The sequence below is a fragment of the Pterocles gutturalis genome, unplaced genomic scaffold (genome assembly GCF_000699245.1).
Source record: "Pterocles gutturalis isolate BGI_N339 unplaced genomic scaffold, ASM69924v1 scaffold32301, whole genome shotgun sequence".
NCBI classification, from domain to species: domain Eukaryota; kingdom Metazoa; phylum Chordata; class Aves; order Pterocliformes; family Pteroclidae; genus Pterocles; species Pterocles gutturalis.
Window position 1 is genome coordinate 1 of NW_010101466.1, and position 17466 is coordinate 17466.

General features: G+C 41.9%; 1 protein-coding gene across 1 annotated transcript; it reads left to right on the forward strand.

The window, feature by feature from the left end:
• Positions 1–2423: 2423 nt before the first annotated feature.
• On the forward strand, positions 2424–16928 carry ALDH18A1 (aldehyde dehydrogenase 18 family, member A1; the record flags this gene model as incomplete). The annotated part of the gene is made up of 10 exons (XM_010083606.1): positions 2424–2568; positions 5879–5952; positions 6595–6694; positions 7818–8038; positions 10715–10852; positions 10962–11157; positions 11310–11431; positions 13727–13913; positions 15454–15549; positions 16589–16928. Coding segments are annotated over 10 exons (1461 nt in total), but the record flags the coding sequence as incomplete, so codon positions are not given.
• Positions 16929–17466: the final 538 nt, after the last annotated feature.

The following is a 17466-nucleotide window of genomic DNA, read 5'->3' on the forward strand; positions in this document are numbered from 1 at the left end:
TTAGCCAGGACTGTTGATAAATGATGGATAAATATGACACCTCTGTCTCCTTTCTGAGTTTGTACATATGCTCTTTCCTTCTGAGGGATATATTGGTGGAGATGAAGGTGCTTTAGTACTTGGGGACTGGTGGTTTTTAGTGCTGCGTACAGTCAGATGCGCTCAGTATTCCTTGCTGTGAGCCCATAGACACGGGTGTGGTGTGAGACTTCAGCGTACGTCTCTCGTGATGCTGGGATACACACTGTGGTAGGATTAATTGGTGCAGGTTTCCTAAGGACACTTCTGGAAGGTTGTCTGTAAAAACGGAAGTAGATTTTGACTAAGCAGGGAAAGACCAAAGTTAAATTCTTCACCAGTAATGTTTTATTTCCTTTTCTAAAGAATCGGGTAAGACACTTCAGTATCAGAGCGTGGAGTGGAAGGTGTCGAAAGGAGGAGGCATTTTAGTGTTCTGTTTGTAACTCTGGGATGTAAAGAGCTTATTTAGAAACAACTTTCCCTGGATCTGGCTTCTGGAATAGCTTAAATGATTCCAGGTATTGAGGTGAAAGCTGCCAAGGTCAGAGGGTACTTTTATTGTAAAAATAATAATCTGTTAGGGATATTTGGTATCTTTAAGTCTGAGGCACACAGAGGCACATCTCACTGCTGCTGTTGTAACAAAAATTTGTTACGGTTGAGAGTTGGGTGATATTTTTGGAAAACTGTAACTTCAATAGAATAAATAGATGGTAGCTCAAAGTACGAGTCTTGATTATCAGCATGAAACTTCAGCAGAAATGGAGGAGTTGATGGTCTTGTGGTGGTCAAGAGTTTGAAGTGGTAGGTGTATCTGACAGGTGGTGTCTCACAGCGAATACGGACTGTAATGCCTCATTGTAGAACCACGTCAGGAAAGTGTAGAAGTGACGAAGCAGAGAAGCTTTTGCAGTAAAATAAATGACACGTAATTAAACAGAGAGGTGGGATAATGCTGCCTGTATCTTGATCAGGAAAATAAATGAAGGAGACCACAGGCAGTACCTCTTGAGCAGGTAACATCTGAGATTTGGGTTTGGCTTTTCGTGTTTTGGCATGAACCAGTGCAATGTTGGAGGGGTGCATATTTTAGGGAAATCATGTTGTGATGCCTTAAACTGTATCTCAGTCTGTGGAAAGAGGCTAATCTTAGGACTAATCAGTACATGGGGATTTCAAAGGACCCTTACTAATAAGCTAATCCTGTAAGTTTAACATTCTGTAGAAGGACTAAGCCAACACTGAAGTTCAGAAAGGGAACTCACGCTGCCTTTCATGTTAAGGGCAGTGTCTGCAAAGATACTAAATTTCATAGAGCTCTTTTTGATCATGATGCCTGCCTCCTCACCCACCCTCCATGACAGCCTTTAGCCCACAGGTGTTCTGGCAGTATCATTGGTTTCAGCTCCCATGTGTCTGTGGACATCAGATTGTTCTTGTTTCAGACTTGCTTCTTGCCTTAGATCTTGTGCATGTTGTTTCTATACGCTGCTTACTACGCTGCAGTCCTGACCTTCGAAGATGACTCCTAAATCCTATACTTACAGGATCCTCCTCCAAAATAACAACAAAAAGGCGGATGAATGCAAAAAACAAAGCGTATAGTTCAAAATTTAAGAAGTGCAAAGTCTTCAAATAGAGGCTACAGAAACAACTATTAGGACAATAGCTGTACTCCCAAGCAAAAAGTAGGAGAAAATAACAAATCTGATGAGAACATGAACAGGAAATGTGAACAAAGTAGGTAAAAACTTTGTGTGGAAACCTAAGTAACTCTTCAACAAATTTCATAGCTTCACCAAAGGGTTATAAACAGTGAGAATACCTCTACATCTTAAGCTAGACCCACGAGGAGTGCTTAGGCTGATCAAACTTTAAGGGAGTAATTCAGACAGCTGATGGTATTGAATAATATTTTAATGTTATATGATAATGGCTAGGACCTGAGCAAGAACAGTGCTCTGCAGTACAAGTAATATCACATGGTCACTTAAAGTGGATTAATTATTGATGGCTAATCAGTGTCAGGGAAACTGGCAACGGAATCTTTTCAACAAAGAAAATTGGGTTTCTTCAAGCAGTAAGAAGAACTTGCAGCATAAGGTAGTGGTGAAAAAGAACATATCACCAAAGTGCCCTTGCAGAAGTCTTGGAAAAAGCAGGCTGTTAGGAAAATTTGAAGTATGCTCATGAAGTGGCAGCCAGTTAAGGAAGGGAAGGTAAAGTGCAAATACCTGATCTCATTCAGTGCCACGTTATGGAAATTCCTGAAGTGTGTTGAATGCTCTTTGAAAGCATAAGTTGATCAATCTGGAGATCAAAGTGGAGCAAGAAGTCTTGTTGAGAGTGGTGATTCAAATAACAAGTGAATTTCCTGAAACTGGCTCTATCCTTCACTGCAGGTGAAAGCAGCTCTGTGGGCCCTCCAAGGAGGCACCTCTGTCGTGATTGCAAATGGAACCCACCCAAAGATCTCGGGTCATGTCATCACAGATATTGTGGAAGGGAAAAAAGTTGGAACTTTTTTTTCAGAGGTAAAACCTGCCGGTGAGTACAGAGGTAATGTGTACATTGACACTTGTAGACATTTCCTGAAAGGTGAGAGTTAAAATTTGGCTAGACCAGTACAATATCGGGAAACCACACTTTGCTTGAAAAATGGATTTTGAAAGGTATTTTCTAAAGTAGGAATAGAAAGTGTTGAATCCTCTGCTCTGGTTCCCTCCAGCTGATAAAATGCTGCCTCAGACCTGCATTTGAAGAATGCAATGAGTAGAATTTTTACCTTTTTTAGTCTTGGGGGTTATAATCTAATATTCAAGATTTCAGTATGAAAATGTGGACACAGGATGTGCTGCTGAACTAAGATAGTGTTCAGTTTTATTTCTTATTGTAAATTCTTTTCACAACTCGGTCTGCTGGCATGGTAGGTAGGAATGTTTACCTGCCCCTGCATTGCTGGGACAGTGTAACAATCGCTGGAAAAAGTCAGACCAAAGATCCATGACCTTAGCAGAATAGGTGAAGTACAAAGTGATACTTTTGACTTGTGCTTTAAGCTAAGCGCATTTCTTTGTGTGTAATAATTCCCAACGCATTTCTTGTATTAATTTATCGAATCATCCTTTGAACCCACAGGGCTCTGTGGCATGATAGTCAAGAGCCTCCACTTGATACTGTGTGTAAACCCTGGAGCTGAACTATGTGAAGAACTGCTTGCTTTAATTTGGGTTTGGGGGGGTGGGGAAGGTTTTGATTTTTCTTCCTCATAGCTTCATTTGGTGCTCCTAATGCCTGTATGGGCAATCAACCCCTGTTCAACTTGGAAGATGTGAGACATCATCTTTTCCCTCATCGTCTCTCTTCCATGTGAAAGAGGTTTGGTCTTAGACATTGTGTACCGAAGCTGTTCCAGAAACTTGGTCACCCCTGTTCCTCTTGTTTGAAACTGCTTTCATTCTATTATGGCCTTTTTGAGATGAGCAAAAATCAGAATTTCACATAGTGTTCAAGATACAAATGAAGCTTTAATTTATGAGGTGACAGGACTAACTGAGTTTTGATAAGATTAGTGATGTTTTCTGTTATGTTCTCTAGGCCTTTTCTAGTAATTCCAAACATTCAATTTGCTTTTTTGATGTTCACGTTCACTGAGATTATGTTTTCGTAGTATTTGTTACAATACTGAGGTCCGATTTTCCTTTTCCCCTCCTCATTGCTTCGTATTTATCTGCTTTGAATTACACTTGCTGTTTTGTGCCCTAGTGACTTGGCTGCAGAGGAAATCACAGTATTGACGAATGGCTGAGGTTGGAGGGCACAGTAGGGTCATCTTGTCTTACTTCCTGTTCCAGCATGTTGCCCGGAACTGTGTCCAGACAGCTTTTGAATACCTCCAAGAATGGAGAGTGAAAATCATCCCTGGGCAACTTGTGCCACTGCTCGATCATCCTCACGGTGCAAAAGTGGTTCCTGATGGGAGGCACCTCCTGTGGTTCAGTTAGTGTCCATTGCCTCTGTCCAGTCACTGGGCTCCACTGGAAAGAGCCTGGCTGCATCTTCTTCACACCCCCCTTCAAGAATTTGTACATATGGATGACGCTCCCTCGAGCCGCCTTCTCCAGGCTGAACAGTCCCAGCTCTCTCTGCCTTTCCCCACATGGGAGATGCTCCAGTCCATCATCTTTGTGGCCCTTTGTTGGACTCTCTCCAGCATGTCCATGTCTCTCTTGTACTGGGGAGCCCAGCGCTGTACCCAGTACTCCAGGTGTGGCCCCACCAGTACTGGGTGGAGGGGACAGATCCCCTCCATCGACCTGCTGGCAGCACTCCTCCTGAGGCAGCCCAGACACCGTTGGCCGCCTTTGTGGCAAGGGCATGCTGCTGGCTGGTGTTCAGCTTGGTGTCCACCAGGACCGCGGGCTCCACTGAAAAGCTGCTTTCCAGGAAAAAGTGTGATAGTGACCTTTTTGGTTAGTCCCACTATCATAAATTTGTATCAGCAGCAAAGCTTTTAGTTTTGTGAGCCCATTTGGAGTCACTTGCAAATATGGAGAATAGCAGAAGTCCCTGTGGAATTTTACTGGCACTCTTCCGCTATTGTAGCAAGTGTATACTCCAGTCTTCTCTTGGTCCTCTGTCTTCCAAAGAACACACTTTAGAAACAACTAACATTTTAAAATCAACTGTATTATGTACATGGCACTTTTCTCAAAGAACACCAAAACATACCTACTTTGTAAAGCATGACTTCACTTTAAAAGGCTGTCTTAACACTTCTTAAATAAGTCTAACTAATCATGTATTCACAAGTTCTTTTCTTACACTTCCCACTGTTCCTCTGGATATTTTCCATAATGTTGGAGTTCCTGCTCTGGCAATTTCCATGGGACCCTTCTTAGACAGAAGTTGGCTTATATTGATCACCTTCAAGTTGTCTGTTTTACACGCAATTTCAGGAGAGTTAAAAATCACTCTTCAGTTTATCCATGAGCTACTTGTGAACTCTTAGGGAATTGCTACCTGAACCTGGTGACTTGTTTTGAAACAGAAATGGAAGTAACCTGTTCCATATAATTTCCGTTTGAGACAGATTCTTTGAGGTCCTGCTAGAAAAAAAAGAAAGAAAATGCCCTTTCTTCTGTAGGAACCTTTCTAAAATGCACACAGGGAGAGACTGCAGTTTTTCTGCAAGCTGTTACTTGGGTTTTGGCTTCCATTATTGTTTGTACATTCCTGTGCTATTTCGTAATCCTTTCTCTTTTCCTTAGTTGGATACTTAAACTTTTTAAAGTTTGCCTCCTCTCTTTCAGTATCTTGCCATGCCCTGAGGTTTAGCTGTCCTAGTGTTCTTTGCCCTTTGTCAAGTCTTTTTGGTACAGGGTGTACACCTGCCTCTGACATGGTGACCTTACAGAGTCTCTGTGATGGCTCTTTTCGTTTGGGGACTGTAGCAGTGTTTTTGTCTCAAGTACAGATTTTCCTCTTTTAGCATGCAACAGATTCCTTGAATATGTCTGTTTAAGACTCTGTACCTGCTTTCCTGCTTTGAACAAAGCATTGGGAAATGGAAGGGCTAGTGTTCCCTTCCAAGTGTGCTGTTACATTGCTATCTTCTAGGAAAGATCAGGTGTATCATTATCATCATCTCTTTTCGTTTGGGGACCGTAGCAGTGTTTTTGTCTCAGGTACAGATTTTCCTCTTTTAGCATGCAACAGATTCCTTGAATATGTCTGTTTAAGACTCTGTACCTGCTTTCCTGCTTTGAACAAAGCATTGGGAAATGGAAGGGCTAGTGTTCCCTTCCAAGTGTGCTGTTACATTGTCTGCATGGCATTATTTTGGGGTTTTTTGCAGGTCCTACGGTGGAGCAGCAGGGTGAAATGGCTCGAGCTGGTGGCAGGACCCTGGCAGCTCTACAGCCTGAGCAGGTGATGGAACAATATAGCCTCACTTGTTATGCTTGTGAATGTGTGGCAAGTTTTACGACATGGATTTATAACACAAATCAGCCCTTTGGACAAGAATCTATTCTTTGTGTGCCGGATCCATCGTTTGGATTGTAGCATGCTTAAAGAGATGAGAAAAACAGAAGGATAATGTACCTTGGGGCTATGAAATAATATGTGCTTTTATGTGGGATTTATAAAAATTTTAATAGTGTCAAATATCACACAGAAATGAATCGTGATCAGAGCTGCTGAAGAATTGACTGGAGTAACTTGCTCCATTCACTTTTCTGTGTTGTATATGGAAAAGAGGAGCTGTAGACAGTTCCTGCTCTGCAGCTGAGTAGGTAAAATGTGGCTTCTGTTGTGAAGAAGACAAAGTGGTCTCAAAGGAAGAACATGGTAGGCTTGGTGAAGAAGGAAAGCAAGATAATAAAAAGCAAAGTAAAGGCTGAAGCAGTGTTCAGCCTCACTTTTCAGTGTGATGCAGGCTGGAAAAATTAGATGGCCCCAAGTATTCCAGGAGTCACGTGAGAGGACGTGGTCAACATAAATGAACTGGAAGGAACTGGGTGTCAAATAGTGTGTAAGAAGTCAGTTCTTACTGACTGTTTTCTCTTTCAGAGAGCAGAAATTATTTATCGTCTCGCTGACTTACTAACTGACCAGAGAGAAGAAATTCTCTTGGCAAACAAAAAGGACTTAGAAGAGGCTGAAAATAAAGGTAATATTTCCAGTCCTTACGTGGTAATCCTATTGTCTGGACCTCAAAGGAAATGAGCAGAACTAGAATGTTCTGTCACCTGGGAATGAGTAGTATGGCTGTCACAGATCAGTGAACCCAGGACCTCAACAGCTTGTCAGTGTAAACAGCTGCGGCTTCCTTAATTACATAAAACAAATGCCTTCATCAGAGAAGATACTGAGGCCTTGCAGAACACCAAGCAGTGGTGTTTTATTGTAAAAAAAAAAATAAAAAAAAAAATTAGTGCTCCATTTTGCCAATGGAGGCTCACTTCAGAAATGGAATATAAGAAACATAATCTCTGTTATTTTATGCGTAAAGTGAATATTTTCTGAGCTGGTTAAGATAATGTTTGGCTCCTAAGGGGAAGCCTGTCATCTGTACTTAAATTGATGCTCACCAAAAAGAACCGTCTTCTTACTGAGGAAGGTTCTCTTTAGGTGACTTGGATTAAACTCATTCTTCTGTGTTAGATTGATGCATTAATTGAGAAGTTGGGATCGGGATGTGTACATATTGGACTAGCACCTGTATGAAACTGACACATCATGAGTTGAAGTACTCTGTGAAGGACACCAGGAAACTTGTTTACTGACCAGAGTACTTGAGGGGACATTGCTGGGTTAACTTGCTGACTGAGCGTGTTCGGACTGGAACAGTCAGGTAGTTCTTGCCCAGTCTGAACAGAAATGCTGTGCACATGTCTGTGCTTTGGGATTTCTGTCTGTAAAACAGAAAAATGAAATCAGTGCCCGAACCTTCCAGAAATGCTGTAAGGGTAGAAATTAGTGAGAAATTCAGGCATTTAGCAGTATTTGAAATAGGCCAAACATTGTCTTTGTGGATATTGATGTTGCTCCCTGTACGAATCGCTTAAACTGCATTAAGTGACAGTGCAGTGGTGGGTGAAATAATTGTCACATTTGAGTGGTTTTATTGTGGCTACCCAACTTAATGCTGTGCATTTTTCCTCTTGGGTAGATTTCTTGCTAGGGCTTGGGAAATACCTGAATTTTCCTTAGGTTTAGCACTGGTTTAAGTTGCTTTTGCTTGAGCCTAGGCAGACCAATCTATCTCCAGCTAAATTTTTTCTCTCTTTTAGGGAAGTTGGCACTTCCTTTGTTGAAACGTCTAAGTCTGTCTACATCAAAGCTGAACAGCTTGGCTATTGGTCTGCGTCAGATTGCAGCATCCTCACAGGACAGTGTTGGCCGTGTAATTCGGCGAACACGAATAGCAAAAGACCTGGATTTGGAGCAGGTGACAGTGCCTATTGGTGTCCTTCTTGTGATCTTTGAGTCCCGTCCTGACTGTCTTCCACAGGTATGTAAGGAGGGCAGATCACACTGTTGGAATTCTTTGATGACACAAGAAAGAGTATTGCTGTTGGTGAGCAATTGGGAGGCTGCAAGAAGGCTTGTCTCAGAGGACTCTTGCTTGAATTCTTCTAAAACTGATTTTGTTGGCATCCCTATTTTTCCTGCAGAGATATTCTCAGGACTTGCTTCTGCAGTGTTCAGAGTGTTGAGAGTTATTCAAGCCTTTTTTTTTTTTTTTTTTTTTTTTTTTTTTTGTAAACCTGACATACAGAAGGAGTTATCTTACATATAGATGGTGCAGTTCCTGCATGTGTCTTACAAATGTTTGTTCAGTGCCTAACTCACAGCTCGGGCGGCTCCTACCAATGAGCACTTATCTGTCCATGCTGCATGCAGTTGAACTGCTGAACTGCAGTCTGGGATTAAACAGGAACGGTTTAATACAGATGCTAGTAATTAACTGTAAGAGTTACTGAGCACAGAAAGCACAGAAACTCCAGGGTTGGGGTGGTCTGTGTTGCACTAATAACTGCTTGTGTGCAGTGAGGCAGAACGATAGCTTTTACTCAGTTGTAGTGAGGGGGTGAAGGCAACTCCCTCCGTGAAGGTGCACAAGTCCATGGGGCCTCCTGTCCTCCTACTGGCATCAGGTTTCTGTCCCATGCTTGTTTGGGTAAGCAATTGCAGGGGAAATTTGACTTTGCCCTGGAAGACAGTGTGCTGGATTTGCTGGCTGGAGATAGCTTACGCAGAGTCAGGTCAGTGCTCAGAGATCAGTCTTGAGTTGCAGTAAAGGTGAAACTATTGCAGGTTACCAGTTAAGATTTAATAAGCTTCTAATGAGCATACACGGCATGTTTGCGTCTGATACTTACAAAGGCCAAATTGCGAGCATCTGTCACAAACCGCTTCCTGTAGATTCCACCAAGTCCAATTGTCGCTCTGAAGTGTGGTCATGCTCTACTGTTCTTTGAAGGGATTGAACTGTTTTGAAACCCCTTATCTTCTGTTCTCCTTTTAATCACAAAGTTTTTTATTTTTGTGTCTTAATTCTGGGGGTTTTTTTCCTACTATTTTTTTCAAACCAGTTCATAAGCTGTCTTGTAATCTTATGCCTTCAGAGTGGAATTCTTTATTTAAATAAGCTTATTTGTTTGGCTTTCGCTTGTGATACTGACCTTTGGAGAGGCAGATACTTACAAGATACTTTCAAAATACAATCAGATGGCTTTTTAGTGTCCAGTTTTATAAATTAGCAAGACACAAAATATCTGTGTAAGGCAGGCTTCCTACGCTATTATGCTTTAGTGTATTTTTCTGAAGTATTTCTTGTTTTTCAATATTCTTTTCAAATTGCTGACAGGATGAGGTAGGATATCAAACATTATGATTGTTGTTGTCCATTTGATATTAGAAGGGGAAAGGAGGTGACTGAGAAGAAGTATCTGATGGACTTAACATTTTTCTGTATGAGTCAGCATCCAAAGTGTGCCACTAAGCTAACTGCTTGTTCGGTGTGAGCCTGACTAATTCTGGCACCCACTCCTCAACAGCATGCGATTGATACACTAATGAGTGCAGGTTTGGTGATGATACATACGAATGATGATAATGATACACCTGATCTCTCCCAGAAGATAGTAATACAGTAAAATAACGTCAAATGCGTAATTTGTTCCTTCTGAAAGGTTCTGTAAGGATGCGATTATGTTTTCTGAAGGGGCATATGCTATCTTCTTTCAAATAGAAGGAAAAATTGTGAAGCCATTGTGAATGGGATTGGGGTGAGGAAGGCAAAAAGGGATACACAAGTAAAATAAGTCTGGGAAGAGAGCTTTATCATGTCTGACATACTGCTAGGTAGAACAGAACAAAAAAATGAAACAAACAATAAAAAAACCTACCACCACACCTCTGTTGAAGAGGTTTTCAGTTTAGTGGGGAAACCACCAATAAGAACTAGTGCCTGGAGACTGAATCTATTGGGTATATGTTTTCAACAGCAGAAGTCATTTTTTTATCTAACTTCCGAAAAGCGGTGGCTTCTTTGGAGCATTCTTTTGAAACACGGTGTAGTTGTGTTGCTGGACTCAAATGGCTGAAATCTGGCAACGACATCAGTTGGTTCCTTCTGGTTATAAACATGAAAGCAAAGTGATACAGGTGATGGTGGGCCTGTTGTCTCGAAGGTTTATTCCCCGCATTTATGGCGTGTTGTCTATTTGTGACTTCTGTTTTAGACAGCACAATGAAAATGTTCTTCCTGCTCAGAGGAAGAGCTCATTAGCCACTTTCTGCCAGAACGGTTAGGGACAAGAGTTCTTGCACCTGAAATTATTTTCCTTGGGGTGACTGCCCACACAGCTACCCAATTCATACCAGAGCCTATGTCCAGGGTTTCCTCTGACTTGTCCACTGCAGTCTCCCACTGGCAATAGTACCCTGAAAATTCAAGTTTGTTCCTGAAACCCTAACACATTTCATTTATGGAGTTAAATGTGCTGTTACATGTAATTATTTTTTTTGTGCCATAAAATGAAACCCATAGATTAACATTGAGTAAAACAGGATTAAAAATCCTGTTCTTAATCTATTTGTGTGTGTTATTTCAACAGAAGAGACAGATTACTTTTCTCTTTCTTTCTTTTTTTTATTTTTTATTTTTAATCTTTTCTGAAAGGTGTCTGCTTTGGCCATAGCCAGTGGAAATGGCTTGCTACTTAAAGGAGGGGAAGAGGCAGCACATAGCAATCAGATCCTTCATCCTCTGACACAAGAAGCACTCTCCATTCACGGAGTCAAAGATGCAGTGCAACTAGTGAGTGCCTATAATCAAATCAACAATTTCTTTGCTATGGTATGTGTAAGAATAATGGGCAAAACACGAGAGTTCAAACCATAGACTGTTTGTATTGCAACTACCACAGGTGAACACGAGAGAGGAGGTAGAAGATCTCTGCCGTTTGGATAAGCTGATAGATCTAATCATTCCACGTGGTTCGTCACAGCTGGTCAGAAATATCCAGAAAGCTGCTAAGGGAATCCCAGTGATGGGACACAGTGAAGGGATCTGTCATGTGTATGTGGACACAGATGCCAGCGTTGAGAAGGTCACACGAATAAGTAAGCTGGGAAATGATGCCTTGAATCTCATGGGTGTAAATGAACTTCATATTTGGAATATGCAATATGGTTGTGGCAATTGATAATTCATATGCTGTTCAAAATCTTTGTCATAAATGTTATGTAACCAATTATCTACTCTTAAACCTCAGTCAGAGACTCAAAGTGTGAATATCCTGCTGCCTGTAATGCTCTGGAAACTCTCTTAATTCATCGAGACTTGCTGAGAACCCCGTTGTTTGATCAGATCATAGACATGTTGAGAGTAGAACAGGTTAGTCACTCATTCTTGTGTTTTGTTTTGTGGTTGCTATTCTAACGCTTCAGAAGCATTTGGTCTGGCTGGTATAGCCCTGTGTAGTTTTATGATGGCATCACACTTAAGTTATCCATATGTTTCTTTGTACATGTAAATGAACTTATGGAGAACTTTCTCTGCTTCTCCCCATGACCCCAAGTTTTTAATAGAAATTACCTGAAAGCAACTTCTTCAGGACAGCTATGTGCCATTACTAGGATACAAATACTTCCTTTTACGTAGCAAAAATCATCTTCTGCCTCAGAAGAGCACATACACAACCCTTTCTCTACCCTTCTTCATTCTGACTTTGTTGCAGTTAACTTCCCAGATGCAAAGCCTCCTCTTCTTGAATCTATTCATTTAGCTTCTTGCCCAAGTGAATTCCCTTTCTGGTTTTTTTTTTTTTTTTCCTTTCTGAATCTGTTTCGTCTATCCACTTTTTTTAAACCTTTCATCTTGCATGCCCTTTATCTCCACTCTTGACTTGAGTCATGTTTTTTAAGGGTAACAGAGATGCATCGGGAGAGAAATATCCATGAAGTAGTGCGAATAGCTCGTAGATCATAGGTCTGTGTTGGCAATAGAGTGTACAAGCAGTGATTAATGCAGGTAAAATAGAGAGGCTTTATGTTTTGATGATGTTGAAAGGGTCATAGTAAAAGAAGCTGATAGGTAGTCAGGAGCAAGTCCCCACGTAATGGATTTTTTTCATGTCTTGTTTGGTTGATTCTCGGGAAGGCTGTGGTTAAGGGTAGATCTCTGGATTTTGGATGGGAGGAACGTGAGGACTAGTGCATTTCCACCACTACCCACCCAGCTCCTAATACAGCGGGGAGGATGTTACCCCTATTTAGTCTGACCCGACAACAAGAAACATGCAAATATTGGTCAGGATTGAGCAATCGGAGTAATTTATAGTTGCACAAGAGAATGCCATTTTACAGATTATTTCTTAAAAGCCTTGAAATTTTGCAGACTTGTGCCTTATTTCCCATTTGTGTTTGTCTTGTCAAAATTTCCTGTGTTTCATTTGCATGAGGATTTCTCTGCCATATCAGTTCTAAATTATCTCTCATTGCTTAGGTGTCTCGGCTGCTATGATTAAACTCGGAGGTTGATAATGCATTAGATCTTCTTTATAACAAATGAAAAATAGCTGTGTGAGTTTTCTTGTTTTGGACGCAGCAACTCCTTTGTGTCTGAAACACATGCATCAGAGAGGGCTGGTGTCAGTTTACAGAATAAAAGGGTAAAAGCCATTGAAGATCTTAGGTCTTTTGTAGGTGCAAACTTAGAAGCATTTGTGTAGTTATTCTCTGCACTGCAGTTGCTGTCCTAAAGCAAGGGCTAGATGTAATATTTTAGCTATTTTCCCAGTGCTGGCTTTGCACTGTCCTCCTGTCTGATGACTTTCCAAGTGATGTGATTGCTTTAAATAATTTGAAATGAGTCCTGAACTAGGAGCATGTCATGGTAGGTAGGCAACCTACCGTGTCAGCTATTGTACCGTGTCACTAGTTCACCAATCCATTAGGTTTCCCAAAGTGTAACCTTATTTTTCTTACACTGCATGCAGTGGACACTTGATTCACAAATGTTGTGGGTTAATCCCAGTCAGCAGCTAAGCACCATCCAGCCACCCACTCACTCTCCTCTGCCCCAAGCAGGATGGGGGGAGAGACTAAGAGGAGCAAAAGCAAGGAACCTTGTAGGTTGAAAGATAGTTTGGTAGGTGAAGGAAAGAGGAAGAAGAAAGGAGAAGAAGAGGGGGGGAGAAACCAAACAAACAAAAAACCCAACCGTCAAAAACCCTCATTTAAGTGAGGCAAAACCAGTTGCTCACCATCTGCGGCAACTAGACCAATGCCCAGCCAGTCTCTGAGCAATGCCTACTTTCTTCAAAAACTCCCTCCCCTCAGTGTGTATTGCTGGGCATGGAATTATATGGCATGGAATATCGCTTTGGGTGGTTTGGGTCAGCTATGGTGGTTGTGTCCCCTCCCAGCTTCTTGCATTCTCCCACCCTTCTCACTATGGGGACAGAGTAGGGAAAAAAGAGAAAGCCTTGATGGTGTGCAAGCTCTGTTCAGCAATAGCCCAAAACATGGGTGTGTTTGCAATGCTGTTTTAGTCACAAGTCCAAAACATAGCACCATAAGGACCGTGATGAAGAAAATTAACTCCATCCCACACAGAGTACGAGAAGCCACGCTTATACCTGGAAAGCATTGGTATGGTCACCAGCACAAAATGTTTCTGGCATTGCAGGTGAAGATTCACGCTGGCCCAAAGTTTGCATCTTACTTGACATTCAGCCCTTCGGAAGTGAAGTCTCTCCGCACAGAATATGGGGACCTGGAGTGCTGCATTGAGGTGGTGGACAGCGTCCAAGAGGCTGTTGAACATATCCACAAGTACGGCAGTTCCCACACAGATGTTATCATCACAGAGAATGGTTAGTGATCAGTCTGCTTCCTTAAGCCGCTGTTTTGGTTTGACTGCTGAGCCTTGGTGTTAGGGTAACTACTCACAACGCACTAGCTGTTCTTCTCTTGGGTCTGCAGTGCGCATAAACAACCGAAGGCCTAAGAGCTCAATGTGCCCACAGCCCTCTTTAGCTCAGAGAAAACACGTTGCGTGGCCCTTGTTCCAGGATGTTAAGGAACACGCTTGAGCAATTGGCCGATGGCAAGTCAGCACATGCTCTTGCCAGGCAAATTGCTTTGTGTTGCTGTGTTGTGCAGGCTTACTGCATCAGAGGGTTTTGCAAGAACATCTCCAGGATTCAGGACATGTCCTTAGGCCTCTGAAGGCTGATGAGGTGAGCTTCTCTAGTACCTCACTGGAGGGAGTAGGGATTGTAGGGAAGATCAGACTTTATCCGCTTTGTCTTCCCATGTCATTTTTGTGTCTTGCAAACAAGGACCACAAATGTTTTCACCATACCTCTCCCAGTCCTTTACTTCCCACTTCTGCATCCCTAGTATAAAAGCTGCATTTATCGCAGTTTGCAGTTTCTTGCCTCTTTGTTGTGAGCTTGTGCTCCTTTGTGCAGCACTGTGCTGCTCCCATCCCTAGCACCTGTCCTGCGTGCAGTTTGAACACTGTGCTGGTTCAGAACCTTGCTGGAGCTGGAGCCAAAGGTTGACTCTCAGACCAAGCTTGGAGCTCCTGAGGACCAGCTGCAGCTGATCATGTTGATCTGCAGCTGATCAGTGTGCAAGTCAAGCGAGCTTCCATTTCTCTGCCTCCTGATGAGTTTAAACGGGTGTCACTAGAAGGTACGCATTCGATACTATAACGCACTGCCATGGGACCCGGTGCCCTAGTGGTTTGCTATGGAGTGTACTGGAAACAGAGCTGATCTCTGATGTTCATCCTGGCACTAAGGGCAACAGACCTGCGGCTCACGGCATTACAGAGACTGGAGTCCTCCAGAGGACTGAGACTTGCATAACTGCTTGAGCTTGCTCAGGTCTTGCATGTTCTGTGTTAAACTGGGTTGGCTAGCTGATTTCATATGTTAGTTCTGTGTTGTGTTTCCCAAATATTACCTGCAATCACAGTTTAGTTTAGGATTTTTCATTATCTGGAACAATTCCATGTTTGAGATTAATGGAGATCTGACTCCTCCAGTTTCACTGTCTGTTTGACTGCAAAAATGTTTGGGGCAGCTGCCCTTTCTCCTCGGTCATACAACCGTATCCCTGTTTGCAGGTTCTAGACTGGATGTATTTAGAATTAGACATCTTTTTGCTTTCTTCTAATCTTTGCAAGCTTCTTACCACATTTGTAGCTGTGTCTACTTGGTAAGCATAGTGGGAAGAAGGTGTCAATGAACATGTCTTAGCCCAGGCTGTTTAAATCCTGTCTGATAAGGTTGCATGTTAAAAGTTGTATGTTTGTGTCTGTTCACTATATTATGTTGTGTCTATTGGAGTGCATGATCATTCTGTATGTGCTGGATTTTATTTTTCTCTCTGCCTCTTTCCCAGAGAAAACAGCAGAGTTCTTCCTCCAGCATGTAGACAGCGCTTGTGTTTTCTGGAATGCCAGTACCCGATTCTCTGACGGCTATAGATTTGGACTTGGTAAGAGAGAAGATACTGCAGGGATGTGACTGCAGGATTTGCTATTGTGTGAAAAGTATGGCAGTCTGAATCCTGGAAGATAGGATTAGTCTCTGATCTTGCTGTCTAATGTAAAGTTTTCAGGAAGGGTACTGTAGAAGAAGTTGAAGCCTAGACATTTCATCCATGTGGAACAGCAGATAGTTTAATACCACTTTCCTGCCAGAACTAGTTAATACTGCTACACAAACTATGTAGATTAATTCAGCATCAGGGAGCAAAGATGTTTTGGATCCTTTGAAGCTCAATCAGAATAAAGTGTGTTGCATACATGTAATGACAGAACAATGCAACACAGGAACTGAAATTGGTGAACAGTCTTTCTTTTGTTTATCTTTCTAATTATGCTGTAAAGAATGCCATGCTTTGTTCCTGCTGGGCAGACTAAGCTGCTATCCAGTGTGCCAGCCCTGCAGTGTTGAAGAATGAAAGGCAGGAACCAAACTGACTATCAGTTGCTTAAATAAAGAGGTGCACCTACTGTGAATTGCAGAAGACAAGGGGAACGCTCTTTCTTGAAGGAAACTCAGAAGCCTCTGTAGCAGGCTATTACTGTGTCAGCTGGAACATTCAGTGTTTCATGTGATTAAAAAATTCTAGCTAGGGTCTTGCAATATCTCCTCAATAGGATAAAAAAGGACATAAGTTCACAGCCTTGACTTAAGTTAGCTCTCTGGTTTTTTTTTTAAAGGATTAAACCCTCAGGAAACAAGTCTAAGATCTGTGTAAGAGATAACTTGTCTCTCTCTTGCATCTCTCACTCTGAAAGTAACTCTCTAGCAGCCGAAAGCATAAACATTACAGTTTGTAAGTAATAGTTAAGCTCCTGTAACTTTTAAATCATAGCAGGTAAACGTAACTTCTAGCATTTGGAGAGGAGCAGGGAAGGGCAGGTCGCTGAAAGGCAGGCAGCTGTTTCTACATAAAGGTGCAGAAGTGCTTAGTATGAAGTGAACATCTTCTGAGTATTAACCACCTTTATCTTGTGTGTTTCCTGCAGGTGCTGAAGTGGGAATTAGTACTTCTCGTATCCATGCACGTGGACCAGTGGGAATTGAAGGACTCTTAACTACGAAGTGGTTGCTGAGGGGGGACAATCATGTTGTTTCTGACTTCTCAGAGCATGGGAGTATGAAGTATCTTCATGAGAGCCTCCCTCTCCCTCAGAGAAATACCAACTAAGAGCGTCAGGGTGGTGGGGAAAACCCAGGAGCAGAAATATTTCCTGAAGATGTTCAGCTTAAGGGTGCTCTCTGGGAAGGGAGTTTGTTTCTCATCTTCAGGAACATTATTCTTGGTCGCTGTGCAGTACAGTGAATACAAAATCATCCTATCTCTGAGATGTTTTTTTTTTTTTTTCCCTGCCTTTCTGTTTCTTTAGATAGTGTCTGCACACTGACCTCACTTTCCAGAGACAGAGTTCTTCAAAACATACAGGTAACTTGAGGAAAGATCTAAGTATCTGCAGCATTCTTTTCTATCCCAATGCTCCCTTATAGCACATATGCTTGGTGGTGGAGCTTTTTTTTTTTTGTAAGTCTTTGTTTTATTCAAATATCTGGAGAACAAACTTGATAGGCTTTTTTTTTTTTTTTCCCTTCAGTTTCTAAATTCAGATCGTGGCAGCTCTGGAAAGCCAGAAAGCTTTACACTTACTGTCTTTGTATTTGATTGCTCTTCTTACAAGGAAATAGATGTTCCAAATGCATAGTAAGCTTCTGACCAAGAAACTTTTTATATCTGATTTCTTTGTAGTGGCCACTGTTGTAGATAAATAACGCAACTGTCCACTCTGTGAATTTTGTTACTTATTTGTACCAAAGGCTTATTTTTTCTTTGGTTTTACATAAAACTGACCCTTGCACCCCCCCGCCTCCG